The sequence below is a fragment of the Sorex araneus genome, chromosome 2, assembly GCF_027595985.1.
Source record: "Sorex araneus isolate mSorAra2 chromosome 2, mSorAra2.pri, whole genome shotgun sequence".
Lineage (NCBI taxonomy): Eukaryota > Metazoa > Chordata > Mammalia > Eulipotyphla > Soricidae > Sorex > Sorex araneus.
Window position 1 is genome coordinate 74,248,285 of NC_073303.1, and position 21,787 is coordinate 74,270,071.

At 43.6% G+C, this 21,787-nt stretch overlaps 1 protein-coding gene across 1 annotated transcript; it reads right to left on the reverse strand.

Moving 5' to 3' along the window:
• Positions 1–668: 668 nt before the first annotated feature.
• LY96 (lymphocyte antigen 96) lies at positions 669–18,842 on the reverse strand. The gene is made up of 5 exons (XM_055129026.1): positions 18,640–18,842; positions 13,743–13,832; positions 11,544–11,672; positions 2,067–2,119; positions 669–792 (listed from the first exon to the last, which is right to left on the reverse strand). Exons 1-5 carry the CDS (start codon positions 18,749–18,751, stop codon positions 706–708), a joined length of 471 nt encoding a protein of 156 aa, XP_054985001.1. The 5' UTR covers positions 18,752–18,842; the 3' UTR covers positions 669–705.
• Between the last annotated feature and the right edge of the window lie 2,945 nt (positions 18,843–21,787).

Here is a 21,787-nt window from a genome sequence, read left to right on the forward strand (position 1 = left end):
CAGGGAAGGAGAAATAGTACAAGAGGTAGGGGACTCGGGTTCAGTCCCTGGCCTCTCATATGGTCCCCAAGCCTGCTAGAGCCAGGGAGTAATCCCTGAGCACAGCCTAGTGTGGCCCAAAAATAAAAAGGAGGGGCTGGATCGATAGCACAGCGGGTAGGGCATTTGCCTTGCACCACCAGGAGTAATTCCTGAGTGCAGAGCCAGGAGTAACCCCTGAGCATCACTGGGTGTGACCCCCCAAAAAAAAGCAAAACAAAATAAAATAAAAGAAAAAGAAAACTATGAGCTAAGGATAGAAGTCTTAGAAGAAACACCCCCCTACAGAGATACACAGACACAAAAATACACAGACACACACACACACACACACACACACACACACACCCTTTCATCACAAACTTCCCGTCTCCAGAACCAAGAAAATACATTTTTGTTGTTTCCACCCACGGTCCCCAAGCACTGGTCCATAGAGGTGAGAACAGTTGGAAACCACGGGTCTACACCCTAGTTAGAACTGCCAGGCCACAGACCAGGATGGAGGAAGGTGCCCATCTGCAGGTGTAATTAGACTGAAGTAAACATTGGTTGACATCACCCCAGCTGTGGTATTTTTATGACAGTCATAGCAAACTAACACACCCAAAAATTATGTAAAGAATCAAACCTTTGAAACAATAAGAGACATGATTTATTCTAACTGAATTAGGGCTGTAAGACGGTGATATTCAAGCAGAAGAGCATTTGCTCATCGATCCCAGCGATGGCTTCTGCCACACAGGTGTATTGTCCCTAAAAGGGGGCATCAGAAATACAAGGAGAAGCACGTTAGCTGCCTCTGCGGTAAGACTTTTTCATAAGAGTTTCATCTTCCAAGGAAAAAGTCATTCTTTAAATCGGTTCTCTCGTTCCCAGTTTTCTGATGAGATGATACTCTAGAGCACACCTTTGAAGCCAGAGAGCATAAAACTCATTTCTTTCCCAATTAAGAGATGATGGAGTTTAACAAAAAATTTAAACTAACCTGAGATTTTCTTTCTTTTTTTAATGTAACAGCACTGCTATTTATTCAGCCATTGATTAAGCTGATTGAATTGGGCATGAACTCCACATTACTTTATTCTTTTATTGTTTTTTCATTGAAAATCCCTGAGATAGACCATTCCAAAGCTGTTCATAATTGGGGTTCAGTCATACAATGAACCAGCACCCATCCCTCCACCAGTGTACATTTCCCACCACCAATGTCTCCTGTTTCCCTCCCACCATCCCCCAACACTCTACCCCTCCCCCTTCCAGCTTCCCTCTAGGGGAGGCACTTTCCTTCTTGCTCTCTCTTTCCTTTTCCCTTTATGCATTATTCACCTGAGATTTTCAAACGTTTGATATCATTTTTAGCAAAGAAGCTGAAACACTATTAATGCTTATTTTAACAGTCACAAAAACTGAAGTGTAAGATTTCATTCCTAGAATTTCATTTGCATCATCATTTCCTGATGCAAATAACTACTGTTAACTTCTCAATATTCATGGAAGCAGTTAGTGAGTTACATATAGTGGGTGATATAAAGCTGACAACCCCAAAGATCATTCAACGTTTTAACAATAAACATTCTCATAGTTTTAGCCATGTAATTGTGGGGGGCAGAAAGTAAAATATAAAATAGCTTTCTTTTATGGACCAAAAAAGCTTTACTTTAAAGATAGAGTTCCATATTATTTTACATAAATGTTTCCATGTTTTTATATTCTATGGAAGGTAATAGCAAAATACCCAAAGCAATTTTTTAAGCTTTGGGCTTCTTTTTGAATTGCTATTTTTAGAATTTGTTCATTGCTTGTTTCAAATTCTTAAACGCTTGTTGCTTTTTGAGCCAGCAATGCTCAGGTTACTCCTGGCGGTGCTGGGGGACCATATGGGATGGGATGTCGGGGACAGAATCCAGGCGGGACATGTGTAGAGCAAGTGGTTTACAGCTGAGCTATTTCTCCAGCCTCTGTTTCAAATTCTTAACACATACACCATAGCAAGAGGTTTAAAAATTACAAAATGACTCAAACAATACCTTAGAAAACGAAAGTCCTTTATAGGAAAATGATACCGTTGTATTCACAGTCTCTGCAAACAAAATACAAAAAGTCACTTAGTGTAGGATAACATAGCCTCAGGTAGTTTAGGTTTATTGGGTTACTCCCATCACAGTGCTCCTATTCCTCTTTGTTTATTTGTAGCTTCTTTCTTAGTGTTCTGTTGACTTGTAAATAATGTTTTTCTCTTCTCCTTGAGTCCTTTGCATAGTTTATTCATAGCAAGTCCTTTTTGTAAGGACACAGGAAGACTTAACAAATGTTATGCTTTTGTAACCTAGGAGTCATTTGACTCTACATGATATTTTCCTCCAGGGCATCTGTTCTATTGACCTAAGCCTCAGCTGCCCTTACTTCCTAGCATCCCCAAAGCAGAGTCCCTATGTGGGACGAGAAGGACCCAGGGCAAGCGGTGAGTTGTGTGCTACCCTGGCATCGAGATGGGCCTGGCCAAAGTGCCTAATGCTTAAATATAAGTTAAGAGCTTGGTCGTGGACAAATGCTGTCATGATCCAAACAGTGATAACTAGATTTGGACCCTGCTAGGGTGAGGAATGATTAATCTGGCCTGAGTGCTGTGGTCTGAGTCTGTGGCAAGATGTTGCCAGGAGAGCTGCCTTGCAAACCTCAATGTATCTCTTGCTATGTCCATACAAAAATAACTAGTATTAAGATGTTAATAAGTGTTTGGACTAAGGAAAAGAAAAAAACCTTAAGAGTCAGGAAGGGCTTTGGAATGCTCTGCCCTCAGGAAGGGCTTTCTTATGTTGATTTTGCTACCTGGCTGGGTGTAGCCTAGAAGGCAAGGTGGGAGAGAGAAGGGGGAGGAGAGACTAGAAAAGAAGCGGCAGTTGATCCAGAGAGAGGCCAGAGCTGGGAGTGCAGGAGATGAGAAAGATGGAAGGTTGAATAAACGGTAACTAATCAGCAACCAGCTTGGTCCTCGTTCTTCCTTCGTCTGTCCTTGACCACCGGCTGTCCCGATCCAGTCCACACACTGCGGTTCCAGAGCACCGAACTCGGGCGGTGAGACAGAGCCGCCTGGAGATCCCGCGAGTGCACTCGCCCCTCGGCGAGCTTTAGTTTTTTACAACTTAGATATTTGGGTGGGGTGGTATGAACTGTACCTTTAGCACTTTTACTACTAGCAGATGGAGCTAGTAAAGTTGTAGAGAAACAAAAAATAAACCCTAAGAAGGATTCTCCTGGGGGTTTTCTCTGCCACACCACTCAAGCTTTTTTCTGTAACAGCCTATACCTTATCCTTTAGGGCCCATTTGTCTCAGTCATGAATAAACGAATGGTGGACACACTGGTATTAAAAGGCTTCACCACCCATTATATCTGTGCGTTTTAAACTACATTTAACTCAGCTTTCAGAGACACTAGAATATATTTTTAAAGAAGGAGAAGAAATGTAGAAGGCAGGTAGGAAGCCAGAGTTCCTTCCAAAGCCACCACTGAGAAACTAAATATTTAATCTCTATTAAAATGCCCAGCCTGGTGCCTCAGAGGGGGAAGGTGAGGCCCCTCCCCATCCCAAGGGACTCAGTCCCCGCAGCTGAAAACCTCCAAGAACTCAACCCAGGCGCCATGCTCAAGGCCACTCTCCACATGCTCAGGCTGAGCCCCACCCATGAGTGAACCTACCCCTGGACATCTGGTACCTCACACCACTCATGCTCCAAGCACCACATTTGATGGGGTTTAAAGTAGGAGGCGGGGCTGGAGTGATAGCACAGCGAGTAGGGCGTTGGCCTTGCACGCGGCCGACCCGGTTTGATTCCCAGCATCCAACTGGTCCCTTGAGCACCCCAGGAGTAATTCCTAAGTGCAAAGCCAGGAGTAACCCCTGTGCATCGCCAGGTGTGACCCAAAATGAAAAAAAAAATAAAAATAAAAATAAAGTAGGAGGCAATCAATCTTAGAGGGAAATATTTTTTACAGATATATATATAAATATATATATATATATGTATGTATGTATTCACCAGAGCCTGGCAAGCTACCCGTGGCATATTTGATATGCCAAAAATGGGTTTTTTGGTACACACATATACATACGCACACAAGGCTCAACCTTTAACGTGTTAGTGATCTCTTACAGAAGGGATTAATGGCCCCTGGGTGAAATACAACAATCTTCACACACTATTCTCTAAGGAAACCTTTTTGGAGAATGTTCAGTGGTCTTTCATAACAAACAATACAAAATAAATTATTTCATTTCTTCTTTAGAGCTTGGCTTGGGATTTGGGATGGAAACATCCAAAATATGACGGTGGGAAGGTATAATCGTGCTGGGATTGGTGTTCAAACTTTAAATGTAATCAAATATTGTGAACTACTTTATAAAATAAAAAATCATTTTAAAAGTAATAAATAATTAAAAATATAAAATGCCCAGCCATGGCCCTGATCCTATAGAGGTTGTGTCAGAAGCACAAGGAAAAAGCACACTCCAGCGAACCTAATAAACAACATAAGAAGAAACTAGAAGATAAGGTTAATGTTGAAATGTTTTGAACCTCTAACAAAGTTAAGAATAAAAAGTGGTGGCAAAAAATTAATAATAATTGGGGCCAAAGTGGGGGCAGGTATCCAGGGCCACACCCCACAATGCTCAGGACCTGGTCCTGCTCTGTGCTCAGGAGTGATTCCTGGTAGCATTGAGGGGGATTATTTGTGGTTCAAAAAAACTGGAGTCAGTCACAGTCAAGGCACGTGTCTTACCTCCCACACTTTCTCCCCAGCGGTCCCCCCAAAACTATTTTAAGTAATGTAAGTAATCAAATGCAAAATTGTTAAGTTATTATTCACAGAACTGGTTAAAGAAACTAATAAATGGCAGATGAATAGGTCCATATGTGTATAACTATTCTCATATTTTTGTTTTTGTTTGGGCCACACCTGGTGGTTCTCAGGGCTTACTTCTGGCTCAGTGCCCAGGGATCACCCCTGGTGGGATTGGGAAACCATATGTGGTGCTGTGGATCGAACCTTGGCTGGCCCTCTGCAACACAAGTGCCCTGTCTGCTGTACTATCTCTCCAGTTCCTAACTATTCTTTTTTTTTTAAAAGTTTATTTATTTGCTCCTGTACATATCCATATTACATATTAGGAGTATTCATGCACTGGGATGTTGGTTTTTTTGGGGGAGGGGGTCACACCTGGCAATGCACAGGGGTTACTCCTGGCTCTGCACTCAGGAATCACCCCTGGCAGTGCTCAGGGGACCATATGGGATGCTGGGAATTGAACCCGGGTTGGCCGAGTGCAAGGCAAACATCCTACCCACTGTGCTATTGCTCCAGCCCCCTGGGATGTTGGTTTTTTAATCTAGCAAACTGGTTGTTGTATCTGCACAATCTTATAATCTTTCTCTGAAGGTCAATCTAAGTCAAATGTAAATCTTAACAGAAATGTATTGAAAGCCTGCTACGTGCCAGGGTACCGGGAGATGTGGATGAATACAAAATTGTCCCTTATCTCAAAGAGTAAAGGCCTATTCGGAACAGACTCACAAAGAAACCATTGCAAGCACAATGGGTAATGGGGAAAACGCTGGAAGGACCAAAGATGCATTTGGGGTAAGAGCGATGGCTCTGCCTCAGAGCAGCCGGAGCATCACCCTAGCTGCTCAACGCAGTGACCTTAGGCAGGGAAGCATTTAACTTTGTGCATGACTGAAACTGGTGATAATTAAGTAGCACTATAGAGCCCCATTGGACTGTATCTTTATACAATGGAGTGATAATGGACACAGACATAGTCACAGAAGGAAACTGAAGAGAGTTGGGGCCAGAGCAATAGTATAGCAGGGAGGGTGTTTGCCTTGCAGAGGGTTCAATCCTCAGCATCCCATACGGTCCCCCAAGCACTGCCAGGAGTAATTCCTGAGTGTAGAGCCAGGAGTAACCCCTGAGCGTTGTTGGGTGTGATGCAGGAAAAAAAAGAAAAAGAAAACTGTGAAGGGAGCAGGAAAAATTTGCCACCTACAAGTCAGGGATGGCTGTTGCTGCTGGAATCTGAGAGAAGCCTGGACCAGGTCCTTGCTCAGGACCTCAGAGGAAGCCTGTCCATTCCATACCTTGGGAATGGACATTGTAGAACTGCTAGACAGTAGGTCTCTGCTGTCTAAGTCAGCCAGCTCGAGGCTCAGTGACAGCAAACCCTCAAGAGAGCTTGGAAACAGAGCTGATGATCTTATTAAAGATGTCATTGAAATATCCACCTGTGTATCCAAATGCATGATTTGGAAAGAAACAAATTTTGGTTCCTGTACAAAAGATAATAATATTATGGATTATTTTTATTTTTTGGCTGCTGGCCCTTCTAAATATGTTCTAAATGTTCTATCTTGGGCACTAATGATAAGGCTCCAAGAAGTAGAGCACAGGACTTGCATCTAGGAGACCCAATGTTCTCTTTCTTGTTGTTCGTTTGGTTTGATTTTGGGCCAGACCCAGAAGTGTACAAGGCTTACTCCTGGCTCTGTGCTCAGGAATCAGTCCTGGCAGGGCTCCAGAGACCAGATGGAAAATTGGGGATTCAGCTAGGTCAGCCAAGCGCAAGGCAATTGCCCTACCTGCCGTGCTATCTCTTCAGTCTTGAGGTTCTAACTCTGGAGGGCAACCAGGTCCTTGAAAACATACTTTGAGTGTGACCCCACCAGCAGCACAGTAAATACTACATTATACATGTATTTATATATGTACATGTTTATATGTATATATTATTTATGTGTTCATATGTATTTTTATTGTTGTCATACTCTTCTTAGCTGTTTTATATATTTAATACTCAAAAATAGTGTATGACTGGGCTGGAGTGACAGCACAGCAGGTAAGGCGTTTGCCTTGCATGCGGCCGACCTGAGTTCAAATCCCAGCGTCCCATATGGTACCCTGAGCACCGCCAGGGGTAATTCCTGAGTGCAGAGCCAGGAGTAACCCCTGAGCATTGCCAGATGTAGCTCAAAAAGAAAAAAAAAAATAGTGTATGACTCTTGTAACACATACAACAAGAAAAGTTTTGTTTTGGTTTTTTCTTTTTGAGCCACACCCAGTGATGTTCAGGGGTTACTCCTGGTTCTGCACTCAGGAATTACTCCTGGCAGTGCTTGGGGGACCATATGGGATGCCGGAGATTGAACCCAGGTTGGCCGTGTGCAAGGCAAATGCCCTATCCAGTGTACTATCTTACTGGCCCGAGAAAGTTATTTTTAAAGTGGGTATATATGGTATATATGGGTATATATGGCATATATGGTATATATGGTGTTTCGATTCCCCAAACACCCAAGGTCTCCTCATGGTATCAGAACACATTGAACTCTGTACTGTTATGCTCAGCTGCCAGACAAGCATGTTTATCTCCATGTTCCAAAATTACATTGAACTCAACATGCTCAAACCAGAACTCCCTCTTTACATAAAAAACCTACTACACAACCGTCCTGTCACCATCCCTCAGGGGACTTTTGAGTATCCAAATCTTTGACTGCCCACTCAGATCACACAGCACATCTTGTCTCCCAGAGTACTTCTCTCTCCTATCTCTACTCTTCTATATTCCCACGCTGCCAGCTTTGATCACTCCTCAGGTCTCTCACTTACCCCCTTTTTCCTCCCCAAGTTTCCTGCCTCAGCTAACCCTCTCCTCCTTCCATATGGACACTAGTTATGTTTGAAATGAAAATCTCAGTAAATGTGTTTGAAATGGAAATCTCTGCCCACTGACAATGGGATTTGGGCCAATATTTTATGTTGTAGATGTTACATACTCAATCCTACCCCCCATCTAGGTTCATCTTCAGCAAATTCCTACAAGCACAATCTGCTCGAGCTTATATATATATATATATATATATATATATATATATATTGGACTGGATGTGTCTCGGCGTCAAGTATTTGTCTTTGACTCATCATGTGTGAAGCTCTGGGTTTGAGCTACAACTCTGCAATAACAAAACCAAAACCAAAAACACTGCTCTCCAAATAAACCATATTTCTTCTATGCCTAGGTTTACAAGTGCTATTTCCAGGGAGTGCCCTTCCTCCTCAGCCTCTAGTGTTTTCAGATTAAAGAATAATATTTTCAGGGCCAGAGCAATAGTACAGCATGTAGGGCATTGCATGTGCTCAACTTGTGTTCTATTTTTAAAAAGAACAATATTTGCTGTGTCTTACCTAAGTTCTTCTGTCACCGTAAGTAGATAAATATACTGTCAAAACTAACAGCACAAGGAGCTACAGACATAATACATAGGGCATTTGCCTTGCACGCGGCCGACCCGGGTTCGATTCCCAGCATCCCATATGGTCCCCTGAGCACCGCCAGGGGTGATTCCTGAGTACAGAGCCAGGAGTGACCCCCGTGCATCGCCAGGTGTGACCCAAAAAGCAAAAAATAATAATTATAACTACTACAACTATACATTGTAGAACAGACCATGTATGTGTGGGTGTAACCCTTTAGAAAAACATTTGGCCTTCAGTATACAAAAATCCAAAGTAGAGTCAAGCCATTTAAGCTTGAAAATCTCCCTAGGAGTTATCTCAAACTTCTTCTTCTAAATCTAAAACTATTTGTATTAAAATACAAGAAAAGTTCGGCTGGAGCGTTAGGACAGACATTAAGGCGTATTCCTTACATGCAGCGGACCCCGGTTTGATCCCCTGCACCACACAGTCCCCCAAGCACTATAGATGTAGCCTTAAAGACCCCAGAGCAGTGCATAAGGGTGGCCCCAGAAAGTCCCTGCAGCCCAAGTAGCACCTCATCTTCAAACCTTTACGGTCAACCACTGGCCGTTGACTGAGAATCACTGAGAGTCCCCAGGCCCAACCAGCACCATTTCTGGTCCTTGTCTTGCAGGTGGCCAACCCAAGTTTGATTCCCACCATTAGTAATAATCCCTAAGTACAGAGCCAGGAGTAAGCTCTAAGCACAACCCAGAGTGGCAAACAAAACAAAACAAAAACACTAAAAATTTTTTTTTGTTTTTTTGATTTATTTTTTTGCTTTTTGGGTCACACCTGGCGATGCACAGGGGTTACTCCTGGCTCTGCACTCAGGAATTACCCCTGGCCATGCTCAGGGGACCATATGGGATACTGGGATTTGAACCCGGGTCGGCCGCGTGCAAGGCAAACGCCCTACCCGCTGTGCTATCTCTCCAGCCCCCACTAAAAATGTTTAATGAAATGAAAATAATATATGAATAGTCATATATAGTATAGTTATTATAATAATGTTAATGAAAAATCAGAAGGAAGATAAACGCCCTCTAGGAGAAAGATAAATAAACCAATACACACTAAGGAAGAAGTTTCCCGGTACAGTGTCTATACTCTGAATTCTGAACCACATGCATTATTCACTCAAAGAGCTAAATCATTAATTGAATGTCACCCTAGCCCTAAAGGTAACCCTAATCTTAATCCTAAAACCTAAAACCAAAAAACCTTAATAATAGTAAGTAAATGGGGACTGAAGATGTAGCTCGACAGTACAGCACTTGTCTTTCCTGTGTGAGGGCCTGGGTTTGATCCCAGCACTACCAAAAAAATTAATGTTTTAAAGTTCACGAGTCTTTTTATGTCAAGGAGTAACATAAGGTCAAAAGCAATAGAACCTAAGAACTTATCTAAAGAACTTGAGTTTACCATGGCAGTGAAGTGTGTGTGTGTGTAGGGCGGGGGTGCCCCTGGGAGAGGAGGTTGCTGAGATAGTGGAGGTGGATCTGGCGGTTATAAGAAGGATGGGGGGAACCCTGAAATGATGCTGGAGGGAAGTAGACACTGATAGGGGGTGGGTGGACAAAATGTTGACTGTATTAAAACCCTATTGTTGATAGTATTGAAAAATTGTAAGTCACAGTGACTACAATTTTAAAAATAAAAATACATTTTTGTTTTGCTTTGTTTTTGCTTTTTTTGGGCCACACTCGACGATGCACAGGTGTTACTCCTGGCTCATGCACTCAGGAATCACTCCTGGCAGTGCTCGGGGAACCATATGGGAAGCTGGGAATCGAACCCGGGTCGGCCACGTGCAAGGCAAACGCCCTACCTGCTGTGCTATTGCTCCAGCCCCAAAAATAAAAATATTTTTAGATAACTGGACTCTTAGAAAGAAAACAGTTTAACCTAATATATATACAACTTTAAAATAATTTTGCAGACCCAGGAGATTTGCACATGTAAGGCTCAGGCTTGATCTCTGGCACTGTATAATCCTCTGAACTCTGCCCAAACTGATCACTGAATACAAAGAAAACAGTGTGGTACAGTGATATATCTGAACCACAGAATCATCACCAAAAGCATGAGGTCCAAACGACAGCAATCAGGAGCCAGATGATAGTAGAGTCGATAGGTTGTTTGCCTTGCAGGCAGCCTACCAGGGTTCAATCCCCAGCATCCCATCTGATCCCCCAAGCTCTGCCAGAAATAACCCCTGAGCATCGCTGGTTGTAGGCCAAAACAAAACAAAACAAAACAAAAAACCTGAAATAATGTGCTTGTCAAGGAGGCTGGCTGGAGGTGGGAGAGAACCTGGGTGCATAGTGGACGAAAGTAGACACAGGTGATGGAATTGTTGTTGGGACACTGTATGCCTGAAACTCAGCTCTAAATGACCTTATAAATCAAGGTGCCTTAATTTTAAAAAAATTAACTGTAAAGTATTGTTTTTAGCTATGAAAAGTAAAAACTCTGAATTTTAAAAAGTCTCATTATCAGGGCTGGAGCAATAGCACAGCGGGGAGGGCATTTGCCTTGCACGAGGCCAACCCAAATTCGATTCCCAGCATCCCATATGGTCCCCTGAGCACCGCCAGGAGTAATTCCTGAGTGCATGAGCCAGGAGTAACCCCTGTGCATCACTGCACTCTACTTATTTAAAATGACAAAGAATACTTTACTGACATTATCTTTATCTCTTTAGATAACATGCACTATCCTATTTCTCTGAGTATAAATCCCTGTGTGCCACTGATGGGAGGCAAAGGATATTTGCATTTTTCTTACATTCCAAGTAAGTTCAAAGCTTTCTTACTACATCCCAGTGAAAAGAGCTTAAGAACGATCAATGATAAATGGTGTGTTCCAAATGTACGTGTGTTAGTTTTGTATTGCTATAAGATTGTGCTAGCAAATTACCACAATATTACTTGCTTATACAGAGATATTATTTCATAGTCTTTGTATATCAGTAGTTTGTATGTCAAGGCTTAGGTATTTTTGTTTCAAATGTCCCACAAGGTTGAAGGACTAAGGTGTTGAAGGTGTGACCCAAAAAGAAAAAAAAAAAATCTTATTAACATAAACAGATCTTTGCATTATCAGCAGAATCAATTTTCATAATATTATTGAAAAAAAAACTGATATATTATACTTCATGAAGTATTATGCTTTCTTGAGAATAATAATAATTGAATGCTTACCTCCTTTCATGGCTCGGCAAAAAGAATAATCATCATCAGATCCTCGGCAAATAATTTCTTTGCGCTTTGGAAGCTCCATGGACTTAAAAGACATATAGAGATTAAAATATAATTGTGTTGTGTCTGCTCCTTTAAAAGAAAAAAATTTCCATTAGTCCCATAAATAAGAGATTTCAATTAAAAATAGGTAGTAAATATTGTTCACTTAATGCCCTGTGCTTTTCCCACATGATTTCATCACAACTACATGTAATATTGCGATATTACTACACTTGTTTTAGAAATAAGAAAACTTAAGTTCTCAGTTTTTTATTACATGACAACTAGTAGATCATAATCAAATAGAATGTTCCCAACTCAGAGTTATGTATGGAGACAGAAGATGCAGTAGAGGGGCTGGTGCGATAGCACAGTGGGGAGGGCGTTTGCCTTGTTCGTGGACAATCCGGGTTCAATTCCCAGCATCCCATATGGTCGCCCGAGCACTGCCAGGAGTGATTCCCTAGTGCAGAGCCAGGAGTAACCCGTGTGCACCACCAGGTGTGACCAAAAAGGAAAAAAAAAAAAAAGAAGATGCAGTAGAGCAAGTGCATTAAATGTGCAAGGTGATGAGTTCAAGTGATGAACATTATGCCTAAAAACAGAAAAACCTGGTTTTTCTTTTTCCTTTTTTTTCTTTTTCTTTCTTTCTATTTTTTTTTTTCTTTTTGGGTCACACCCGGTGGTGCTCTGGGGTTACTCCTGGCTCTGTACTCAGGAATTACACCTGGCAGTGCTCAGAGGACCATATGGGATGCTGGGAATCGAACCCGGGTCAGCCCCGTGCAAAGCAAATTCCCTACCCGCTGTGCTATTGCTCCAGCCTCTATTTCATTTTTTTAAACTTTGATTTTTTTTTACTGACTGAGGTACTCTGGTCTACAATACCTTTAATGATGGTTTCACATGTACATAATTCTAACACCACACCTGTCATCAGTATATCCACCTCTCTCCCCAAGGTCCCCAGTGCCCGTACCTTTCAAACCTCCCTCACAACACACACACACACACACACACACAGATGCAAACTAAATTCTATGGATTAATTCTCCCATGGCATTTCCCTGGGCCCTTTGTTGCTACCTTGCTGTGTATCTTTAAGTCCCACACATGAGAAAATTATTGTCTGTCTATCCCTGTCCTTCCAACTAACTTTACTTCCTTCTGAATCATGGCAGATTGTATGATTTTTGTCCTTTCTTAGAGCTGCACAATATTATATTGTGCATATATACCACATTTATTGGTCCATTTATCCATATTAGGCATTTGAGTTGGAGGAACCTTTTTTTTTTTTTTTTTTTTTTTTTTTCAAAAAAATGATCCAGCCAAGGGGCTGGAGTGATAGCACAGCGGATAGGGCATTTGCCTTGCACGTGGCCAACCCGGGTTCAAATCCCAGCATCCCCTATGGTCCCCTGAGCACCACCAGGAGTAATTCCTGAGTGCAAAGCCAGGAGTAACACCTGTGCATCGCCGGGTGTGACCCAAAAAGAAAAAAAAAAAAGAAAGATTCAGCCAAGATGTGGCTCAATGGTAGAGAACTTGTTTTGCATTTGTGAGACTCAGAGTTCAAATGCCAGCCCAGGAAAAAAAAAAGGAAAAAAATAGGGACCGAGGCCTCGAGTGATAGTACCGTGGTAGGGAGCTTGCACTGCACACAGCCAACCCAACTTGGATCCCTGACCACCCCATATGGTTCCCTGAACACGACTAGGAGCAATTTCCGAGTGAGGAGCCAGGAGTAGTCCCTGAGTCTCACCAGATGTTGCCCAACACCCAATACCCACCCCAAAGAGTCACACCTAAAGACTCACATAGCAAGTAGCTAAGAGTCAGCCAACAGCCAGTAATAATTGAATACTGTCTACAAACACATCACTTCAAAAGTGAATCCTTCTACAACTGAGACTTTACTTCTTCAACCTTGTGGGAGATTTGAAACAAATCTACCTAAGCCCTGACATACAAACTACTGATATACAAAGACTATGAAATAATAATGTCTCTGTATAAAGCAAGTAATATTGTGGTAATTTGCTAGCACAATCTCATAGCAATATAAAATTAACACACGTACATTTGGAACACACCAGTTATCATTGATAGTTCTTAAGCTCTTTTCACTGGGATGTAGTAAGAAAGCTTTGAACTTACTTGGAATGTAGGAAATATGCATATATCCTTTGTTTCCCCTCAGTGGCACACAGGGATTTATACTCAGAGAAATAGGATAGTGCACGTTATCTAAAGAGATAAAGATATTGTCAGTAAAGTATTCTTTGTCATTTTAAATAAGTAGAGTGCAGTGATGCACAGGGGTTACTCCTGGCTCATGCACTCAGGAATTACTCCTGGCGGTGCTCAGGGGACCATATGGGATGCTGGGAATCGAATTTGGGTTGGCCTCGTGCAAGGCAAATGCCCTCCCCGCTGTGCTATCGCTCTAGCCCCTAAGCAGAGTATTTTGACTCTCAACCCCCCTTAGCTTTAAGTTTGTGAAATAAGAAAAATTGAAGATAAAATGTCCTAGAGAAACATAGTCACTCTCTGTGTATCCTTTGCAAGTAAAAAGGCTGCATCATTCCACTGCTGACATTTTTAAAAAGAAAAAAAAAAGTTGAAGATAATTTAAAAAATCTCCTTCCTAGAGGACTGACGTCAACAAGATTGCAAAGTACTAAACCAAGATGCCCATTGCCCTCCCACATACACCCCATTTCAGCAATCATTCTGGACAAATTGCGTTTGTGAGAGATCGAAGCTAATCTAGAGGCTTCGGCTTCCCAGAAGAATGCAAAGCCAGAATCACCAACATTGGTAGGGGATCTATAAAACCACACACACACAACAAGAAAAGTATCCCTGCCACAGTGAAAACAGGAAAAGATTCCCTGACCCCTACTTCACTCTCAGCTGATGGAGGAGACCATTCATGCATTCAGAATTCCATGTTCTAAAGGGGCTTTCCGGGGACAACCTGCCATCTCACCAATGCTTGTGTAGGTCCAGCACTGGCTAGCAGCTGTCCAGGAGGAGAGCTCAGAGAATAATTTCTATTGGTAAAAAATATAACCCCAACCCTAGCTCAGCATCGAGGGAGCAGACAAAACCACTTGCTTCATTCAAGAAAGGGAGGGTTGCTGGGGACCCAGAGAGATGGCACAGCAGAGAAACACTTGGCCTTACATCCCGTCCACCCCACTGCAATCCCTGACACACCATGCGTTTCCCTGAGCCAGTCAGGAGTGACTCCTGACAAGAGACCCTGAAAACAGACAGGTATAACGCCAAAGCAACAACAACGAAAAGGAATGGAACAGCTCTGGTAGTCCAAAGAATCCCCTAAAAAAACAAACAAACAAAAAAAAAACATACCACAGTTTTGTTGCTTGTGGCCATGTCCTATCCATGGTGCCTAGAACAGGCTAGGTACTCAGTCACCACGTTTCTCTTATTAAACAATAAGTTAATTACTGGAGTTCAGTTAGAACTGAATCACCAGCTGGGGTATGCCCAAGCTCAGGTATACAGGGCTCTGTCAACTGACTCGCATGTCTACCCTCCCTGCCTTTCCCAGAGTTGGAGAATAAAGCAGCCCAAGTCCCACCATTTCTTTTTTTTTCTTTAAAGTCGTGCCATTTCTGTGGGCTATAGGTTGAATTGTGTCCCTTCCACCCCATCCTAAAATTTATATGGTAAAATTCTAAGCACCAGAACCTCAGAATGTGACTATAGGAGCTGGAGCAATAGCACAGCGGGTAGGGTGTTTGCCTTGCACACGGTCGACCTGGGTTCAATTCCCAGCATCCCATATGGTCCCCTGAGCACCGCCAGGAGTAATTCCTGAGTGCATGAGACAGGAGTAACACCTGTGCATCATCGGGTGTGGCCCAAAAAAAGCAAAAACAAAACAAAAATGTATTTTTATTTTTAAAATTGTAGTCACTGTGACTTACAATTTTTCAATACTATTGAAAAATAATTATTATATTCACACAACATAATATACTATTCACACAACTATTTGGTGTGACCCAAATAGTTAAAAAAAAGAAAAAGCTTAAGAAAATAAGAAAATAAAGGCAGAAAGAAATTGTGGTATATCACAATTTCTTTCTGAGTAGAATGGAATACTACTCAGCTCTGAGAAAAGAGGAAATTATGTGGTTTGCTGCAACCTGGTTGGAATTGGGAATTGGAGGGAACAGTCCTAAATGAAAGAGTCAAGAGGAAAAAGACAGGGGCCGGAGCGATAGCACAGCGGGTAGGGCGTTTGCCTTGCACGCGGCCGACCCGGGTTCGATCCCCGGCATCCCATATGGTCCCCCAAGCACTGACAGGAGTGATTCTTGAGTGCAAAGCCAGGAGTAACCCCTGAGCATCGCTGGGTGTGACCCAAAAAGCAAAAAAAAAAAAAAAAGAGGAAAAAGACAAATACTGGACAATCTCGCTTACATGTGGAGTATAAGAAACCAAAGCTAGGGCTGAGATTGTCCCCAATGGAAACAACCTCTGAGATGTTTCCAAGAGTGAAATGGAGCTGAAGCTGTGGGGGGAGGGGGGCGAGTAGTGGGGGGATCTAAGGGGGTAGGGGAGGGAGGGACATTCAGGTAGCGGTAGAGGGTTATTCACACACTGCTGATGGCGCTGTGAAGTAGCACTGAAAGCAAAAAAACAGTACTATGGAAACTGCTGAAATCCCCATTACCTCAGTAAAAATAAATACATACATAAAAAAAAATTAAAGGGGTCTAGACAGATAATACAGGGGTGAGGTCATTTGCTTTATATGCAGCTGGCCCCAGCACAACATAGTGGTCCCTGAGCACCATCGGGGTCTCTCCTGAGCACAGAGATAGGAAGAGTCTCCAAGCACAGCCATGTACGGCACCAACCTGCCCCATCCCCTTGTAGGATGGAGAGATTCCAGAGACACGTGGAAAGGGAATTCAGCTCAATATATCCATAGGGGAAATCTACTGCTGTGGGACTTACAAACACCCAGGTCTTATCCTCCCCTGGAATAAAACTCTGAGTCCCCAGAAGCCATTTTATATTAGCAGTTACCAGAAGGTGTTTCTCAGGACAGTCAGCAAACATTTTAAAAAGAAAAAATTAGGGGCTGGAGTGATAGCACAGCAGGTAGGGTGTTTGCCTTGCACGAGGCCAACCCGGGTCGATTCCCAGCATATGGTCCCCTGAGCACCACCAGGGGCAATTCCTGAGTGCAGAGCCAGGAGTGACCCCTGTGGATCGCAGGGTGTGACCCAAAAAGAAAAAAATTTAAAAACCGGAGGAAACTTGGGGATTTCATGGGTTCCTGTAATGCAGAACTTCTCAGTACTCCAAGCACATTCATAAATCTTCCTCCAAATGATTAGATCATAAATTCTTTTTTCCCAAGAGAATCTCAAAGATGAATTGCTGCAGTTAGTATTCTTTTCTTTCTTCCTGGTATCACTCAGTAGTGGGTAGAAAATCCCAGCTAATCTATGATGACCAATGTAATGGAAAGTACCAGAGCACTCCCCAGACACTGGCATGCTTATACAACTGCGGGGGCCTTATTCCATCCCTGGCATTACATCCCCATATCCAAGCATCCCTGGCTGTGGTCTTGGTGTTCCCCTCAGCACAGGACCCATGGAGCCCCACATCCTTGAGCCCTACCACCGAACTGCTAGCCCAGTTAGCCAAAAATCACCAGCAGTGACCTTGAGACCCCCTGAACACTACTTGGGAGCATCCCTCCACCAAAAAAATACCTAAGGCTAGAGTCATAGCACAGCGGGGAGGGCATTGGCTTTGCACACGTCTGACCCAATCCCTGGGGTCCCATATAGTCCCCCAAGCACCACCGGGGTTAGTTCCTGAATGCAGAGCCAGGAGTAAGCCCTGTGTATTGCTGGGGGTGACCCAAAAAAAGAAAAAAATAAGAGTAAACAAAAGAGTACCAAACCAAGATTCATGCTGTGCTTCCAGGCCCGTAGACATTTGGAGAAAAACAGGAGGGACAAAAATCAAAGCAACAGGGTCATGGATGTGGCTCATGGTGGAACACTTGCTTTGCATGTGCGAGGTCCTGGGCTTGATCTCCAGCACATGACAGTCTCCTGTGAACCTCTGAGAACAACCCCTGAGCACCAAATCGGGAGTAGCCTCTGAGTGTTGCTGGGTATGGCTCCAAAACAAAACAGGACTGGAGAGTTAGTACAAGGTTAATGTGTTTACCTTGTATTTGGCAAGTTCAAATTACCAAGTTCAATCCCCATCGCTACACACGGACCCAGGTGTAACCCCTGGGCACAGAGCCAGAAGTATCCCACAGCTAGGCGTGGGGCAGAAACAAATTGTCTTTTTAAAAAAGTGAAATTAACCAGCGCATAGCATAAGTGTATGACTATATTTTTTAAATGATTTATATTTTAATTTCTATATGCCATGTGCTAAAAGAATATTTCACAATAATCCTTATAGAATGTCTACTTTCGCTTTCATTTGTACCAAAAAAAAAAAAAATCCCAGCTGGGGCACAGTCCAAAATCTATGACTTTTGCTAAAAGCCATAGAGCTATGAACTACCAGAACTGGGCTGACATCCAACTAAGAAGATGAGTGCAAGAGTTCTCAGAAATCAGCCTGAACCCCTTGTAAAGCACGTGTCCCAGGAGGACTTCGAAGAATGGGAGAAAACGTCACAGCCCGGAGCGACGGTCAGTTCCAGATGGCGATGCTTCTACCTTCTGGGGAAGAACCGGTGAAGGTCAGGGCCGAGAGGAAGGCGCAGGAGCGGACAGCTCTCCAGCAGGGCGGAAAGCAGGCTTCCAGGAACAGAGAAGTGATCGGGAAACAGAGAAGTGAACAGGAAAGAACAGAAGTACTTGGACAACAAGTACAACAGTGTGTGGAGATTTCGTGAGGTCTGTGAAGAACCAAAATTCACCCATAGCCATGGCCTGCCGGCCCCTCCGTTTCCAGGGGTGTGAAGGAAGGCTCCCGAGGAAACAGCCCCTCTGTAGCTGACACTACCGCGTCGTGCTGCCTCACTTACCACAGTAGGTGTACCAAGCACTGAACGTGGAGGTGTTGCAGACCCAGTGTCGCTCCTTCGGGTCAGTAAATATCGGAGAAAACAAGGTGGAAAAAAGCACCAATGGAAACATGATTCAGTCCGATCTTGAAAAAAATGGAAAGGAGGCTAGTAACTAATCTTCAGATTCTTTCCTTTCAGTTAGCTAGAAAAGGTTTCTTTCACTTAAGTCATGTCTCACATGACTTCTCTCCGGTTCCTCTTTTCTCTGTGTGTGTGTGTGTGTGTGTGTGTGTGTGTGTGTGTGTGTGTGTGTGTGTGTGTGTGTGTGAGACGTGAAGATTTCCTGTAAAGAAAGATGGGGAAGTGATTTAGAATGTACTCTTTTGGTTTATTTTGATAGACTGGGGAGACAGTACAAGGGGTAAGGCACTTGCCTTGGGTTTGTATTGGGGCCACCCCAGGGGGTTGTCAGTAGGTACCCCTCACTCAGTGCTCAAAGGTTGGTTATTCCGGATGGTGCTCAGGGGTTTAAATGGGGGCTCCTTCATGAAAGCTCCTTCAGGGCTCCTCAGTCCTCTGGGCTAGCTCCCCAACTCTAGAATGTGCACTTTTTGGACATATACAACCGTTTGTTTAGTTACCGTTGTTTTGGGCCCCATGCTTACAGTGGTGCTGGGTCTCATGGCTTAGATATAAAGAAATATCTCACCTTTACACCATGGATGAGCCCAAGCCCCCAGGCCCTCGCCCCTCGGCAACTTTTTTTCTTTTTTTGGCTTTTTGGGTCACACCCGGTGATGCTCAGGGCTGACTCCTGGCTCTGCACTCAGGAATCACTCCTGGCAGTGCTCAGGGGACCATATGGGATGCTGGGAATCGAACCTGAGTCGGCCACGTGCAAGGCAAACGCCCTACCCACTGTGCTATCACTCCAGCCCCTTGGCAACTTTCAGATTGCCTATTCTCATTCCAGCTCCCTCCATCCATTCCTCACCTATCCTGGCAAATTCCTCTCTGTAACCTGAGACAGCGGTTCCCACCGTTGGTTTCTTCCATTTCCTAGGCACTTAGCTGGGAGAACACTCGGCGTTTGTCCTTGCTCTGTGGCTCACTTCACTTACATGAGATGATCCAACATGCCTCTGTCCAGGAGAGGGCTTGGGGGTGGGAGGGAACCTTGGGTCATTGGTGGAAGGTGGTGGGATTTGAGTTGAAACATTTATGAAACCCTATTGTCAACAACTTTGTAAATTACAGAGTCTAAATAAAAGTATTTTTGAAAATCAAGCCAGTTAAAACAAAACTTTAAGAACAAAGCAAGGTTTAAAAGTGAGCCTGTGCACAATATGCACACGCCTTTTGCAGCTGCGTCAGGTTCTTCCCAAGCTCTGCTAGTTTCTCACGGCATCTGAGACGTTCCTCTTTTGCGAATTATTTCTGCTCTGCAGTAAGTTCAGGCACTAGACAGAGCCGGGCTAGGTGAGATCTAGACCCAGGGACACTAGAGGGACTAGAGAATGCACACCGTTTCAGGGAGTGTTTGGAGGCCCAGTGATCAAGGTCATCATCTCCTGGTGTGGGGGTGAGGTGGTGCGTTTCAAAACTCTCTCTGGAGTCTGGGGAGATAGCTCAAATGTCTGAGGCATGCTTTGCAAGGCAGGAGGCCCAGTTCGATTCTCAGCACCAGACGGTCCCCTCAACAAGCAAGCAGGGAGCACCTCCAAAGGGGGAATGGCCCCCAAGCACCACTGGGTGTAATCCAAAAACAAAGTTAAAACTTTCTTGAGGATCTGAGAGTTAGCATAAGGGTGCTTGCCTTGCACATAGCAGATGCCACCCCCCATTCCATTCCAGGTCACACCAGAATGTGACCCCTGAGTGGTCCTCTGAGTAATGTAAGGTGTGGACCAACTTCTCCACCCCTTCAAAATAACTTTCACTGTTCTAAAAATGGTCAATCCTTTAGATGCTTTGCTACTTAAGATCGGTCCTAGTCAGTTTGGAATCAGTAGGCCAAAACAGCAGAGTGGAGGGACGGGGGGTTAAAATTCTACAGCTGTAGGGCCCCGAGCGCCCACGCCATAGGTAGGCCATGACCCGGGTGAGATCTCCGACTGTGCTGAGGAAAGCACTAGAGATGGGATCCCACGTCAGTCACATGCAAGACACTGCCTTCTTTACGCCCTGCATTCTCTCCAGCCCCTCTTAAAAATCAGTTTTAACATGAGGCTAAATATCTCCACACTTAGGAAAATCCATGCAGAATTTCAGAAAACCTCTCTCTTTTGATAGCCAATCCCCAGCTGGAGGCAAACACACTTTATTACATACTTGTACATGTGTATCTAAAACAGTCTAATACAAACGGTGAAAATCTTGCATTGCTATACAAACATGCACTGTCTGCACTACAGTCCCATTGTTCATCGATTTGCTCGAGCGGGCACCAGTAACGTCTCCATTTTGAGACTTGTTACCGTTTTTGGCATATTGAATATGCCACAGGTAGCTTGCCAGGCTCTGACGTGCAGGCAGGATACTCTCGGTAGCTTGCTGGGATCTCCGAAAGGGATGGAGGAATCGAACCCGGGTCATAGTGTCATTTTATTAGAGGAGCAGGAGTGATAGTATAGCAGTTAGGACAACGGACTTGTACCTAGCATAGCCAAATCAGATTCAATCCCTGGCATCCCATATGGTTCCCTAAACATTGCCAGGTATAATTCCAAAGTGCAGAGCCAAGAGTAACCCCTGAGCATAGGTGTATGGCCCTCAAAAAAGACAAAAACAAAAAAAGATCAAAGTAGGGGCCAGAGCAATAATACAGTGAGCAACAATACAGTGGGCAGGGCATTTGCATTGCATACAGTTGACCCAGGTTTGATGTGGATCATTGGTCCTCAAGAACCACCAGGAATAATTCCTGAATCCACAACCAGGAGTAACCCCTGAGCATCACCAAGTGTGGCCCAAAAACCAAATAAATTAAAAAAAATAACTTATTTAGGGTATGTTGCTCAGTGGTAGTGCACTTGTCTTGCAAGTATGAGGCCCACAAATCAATCCCTAGTCCCACCAAAAAAGTAGCTTAAGAAAAAGTTACCTGAATATTAACCCAAAGTTCTGCTTTATGGATTCAAATCATTAAGACTCATTAACAAAAAAC

Coding starts and splice junctions, on each gene's coding strand:
- LY96 (XM_055129026.1), bottom strand. CDS start 18,751: ATGTTTCCATTGGTGCTTTTTTCCACCTTGTTTTCTCCGATATTTACT. Junction 2,120..11,543: donor TTGCCGAGCCATGAAAGGAG/GTAAGCATTCAA, acceptor TTTTGTTTGCAG/AGACTGTGAATACAACGGTA. Junction 793..2,066: donor AAGGACTTTCGTTTTCTAAG/GTATTGTTTGAG, acceptor GCCCCCTTTTAG/GGACAATACACCTGTGTGGC.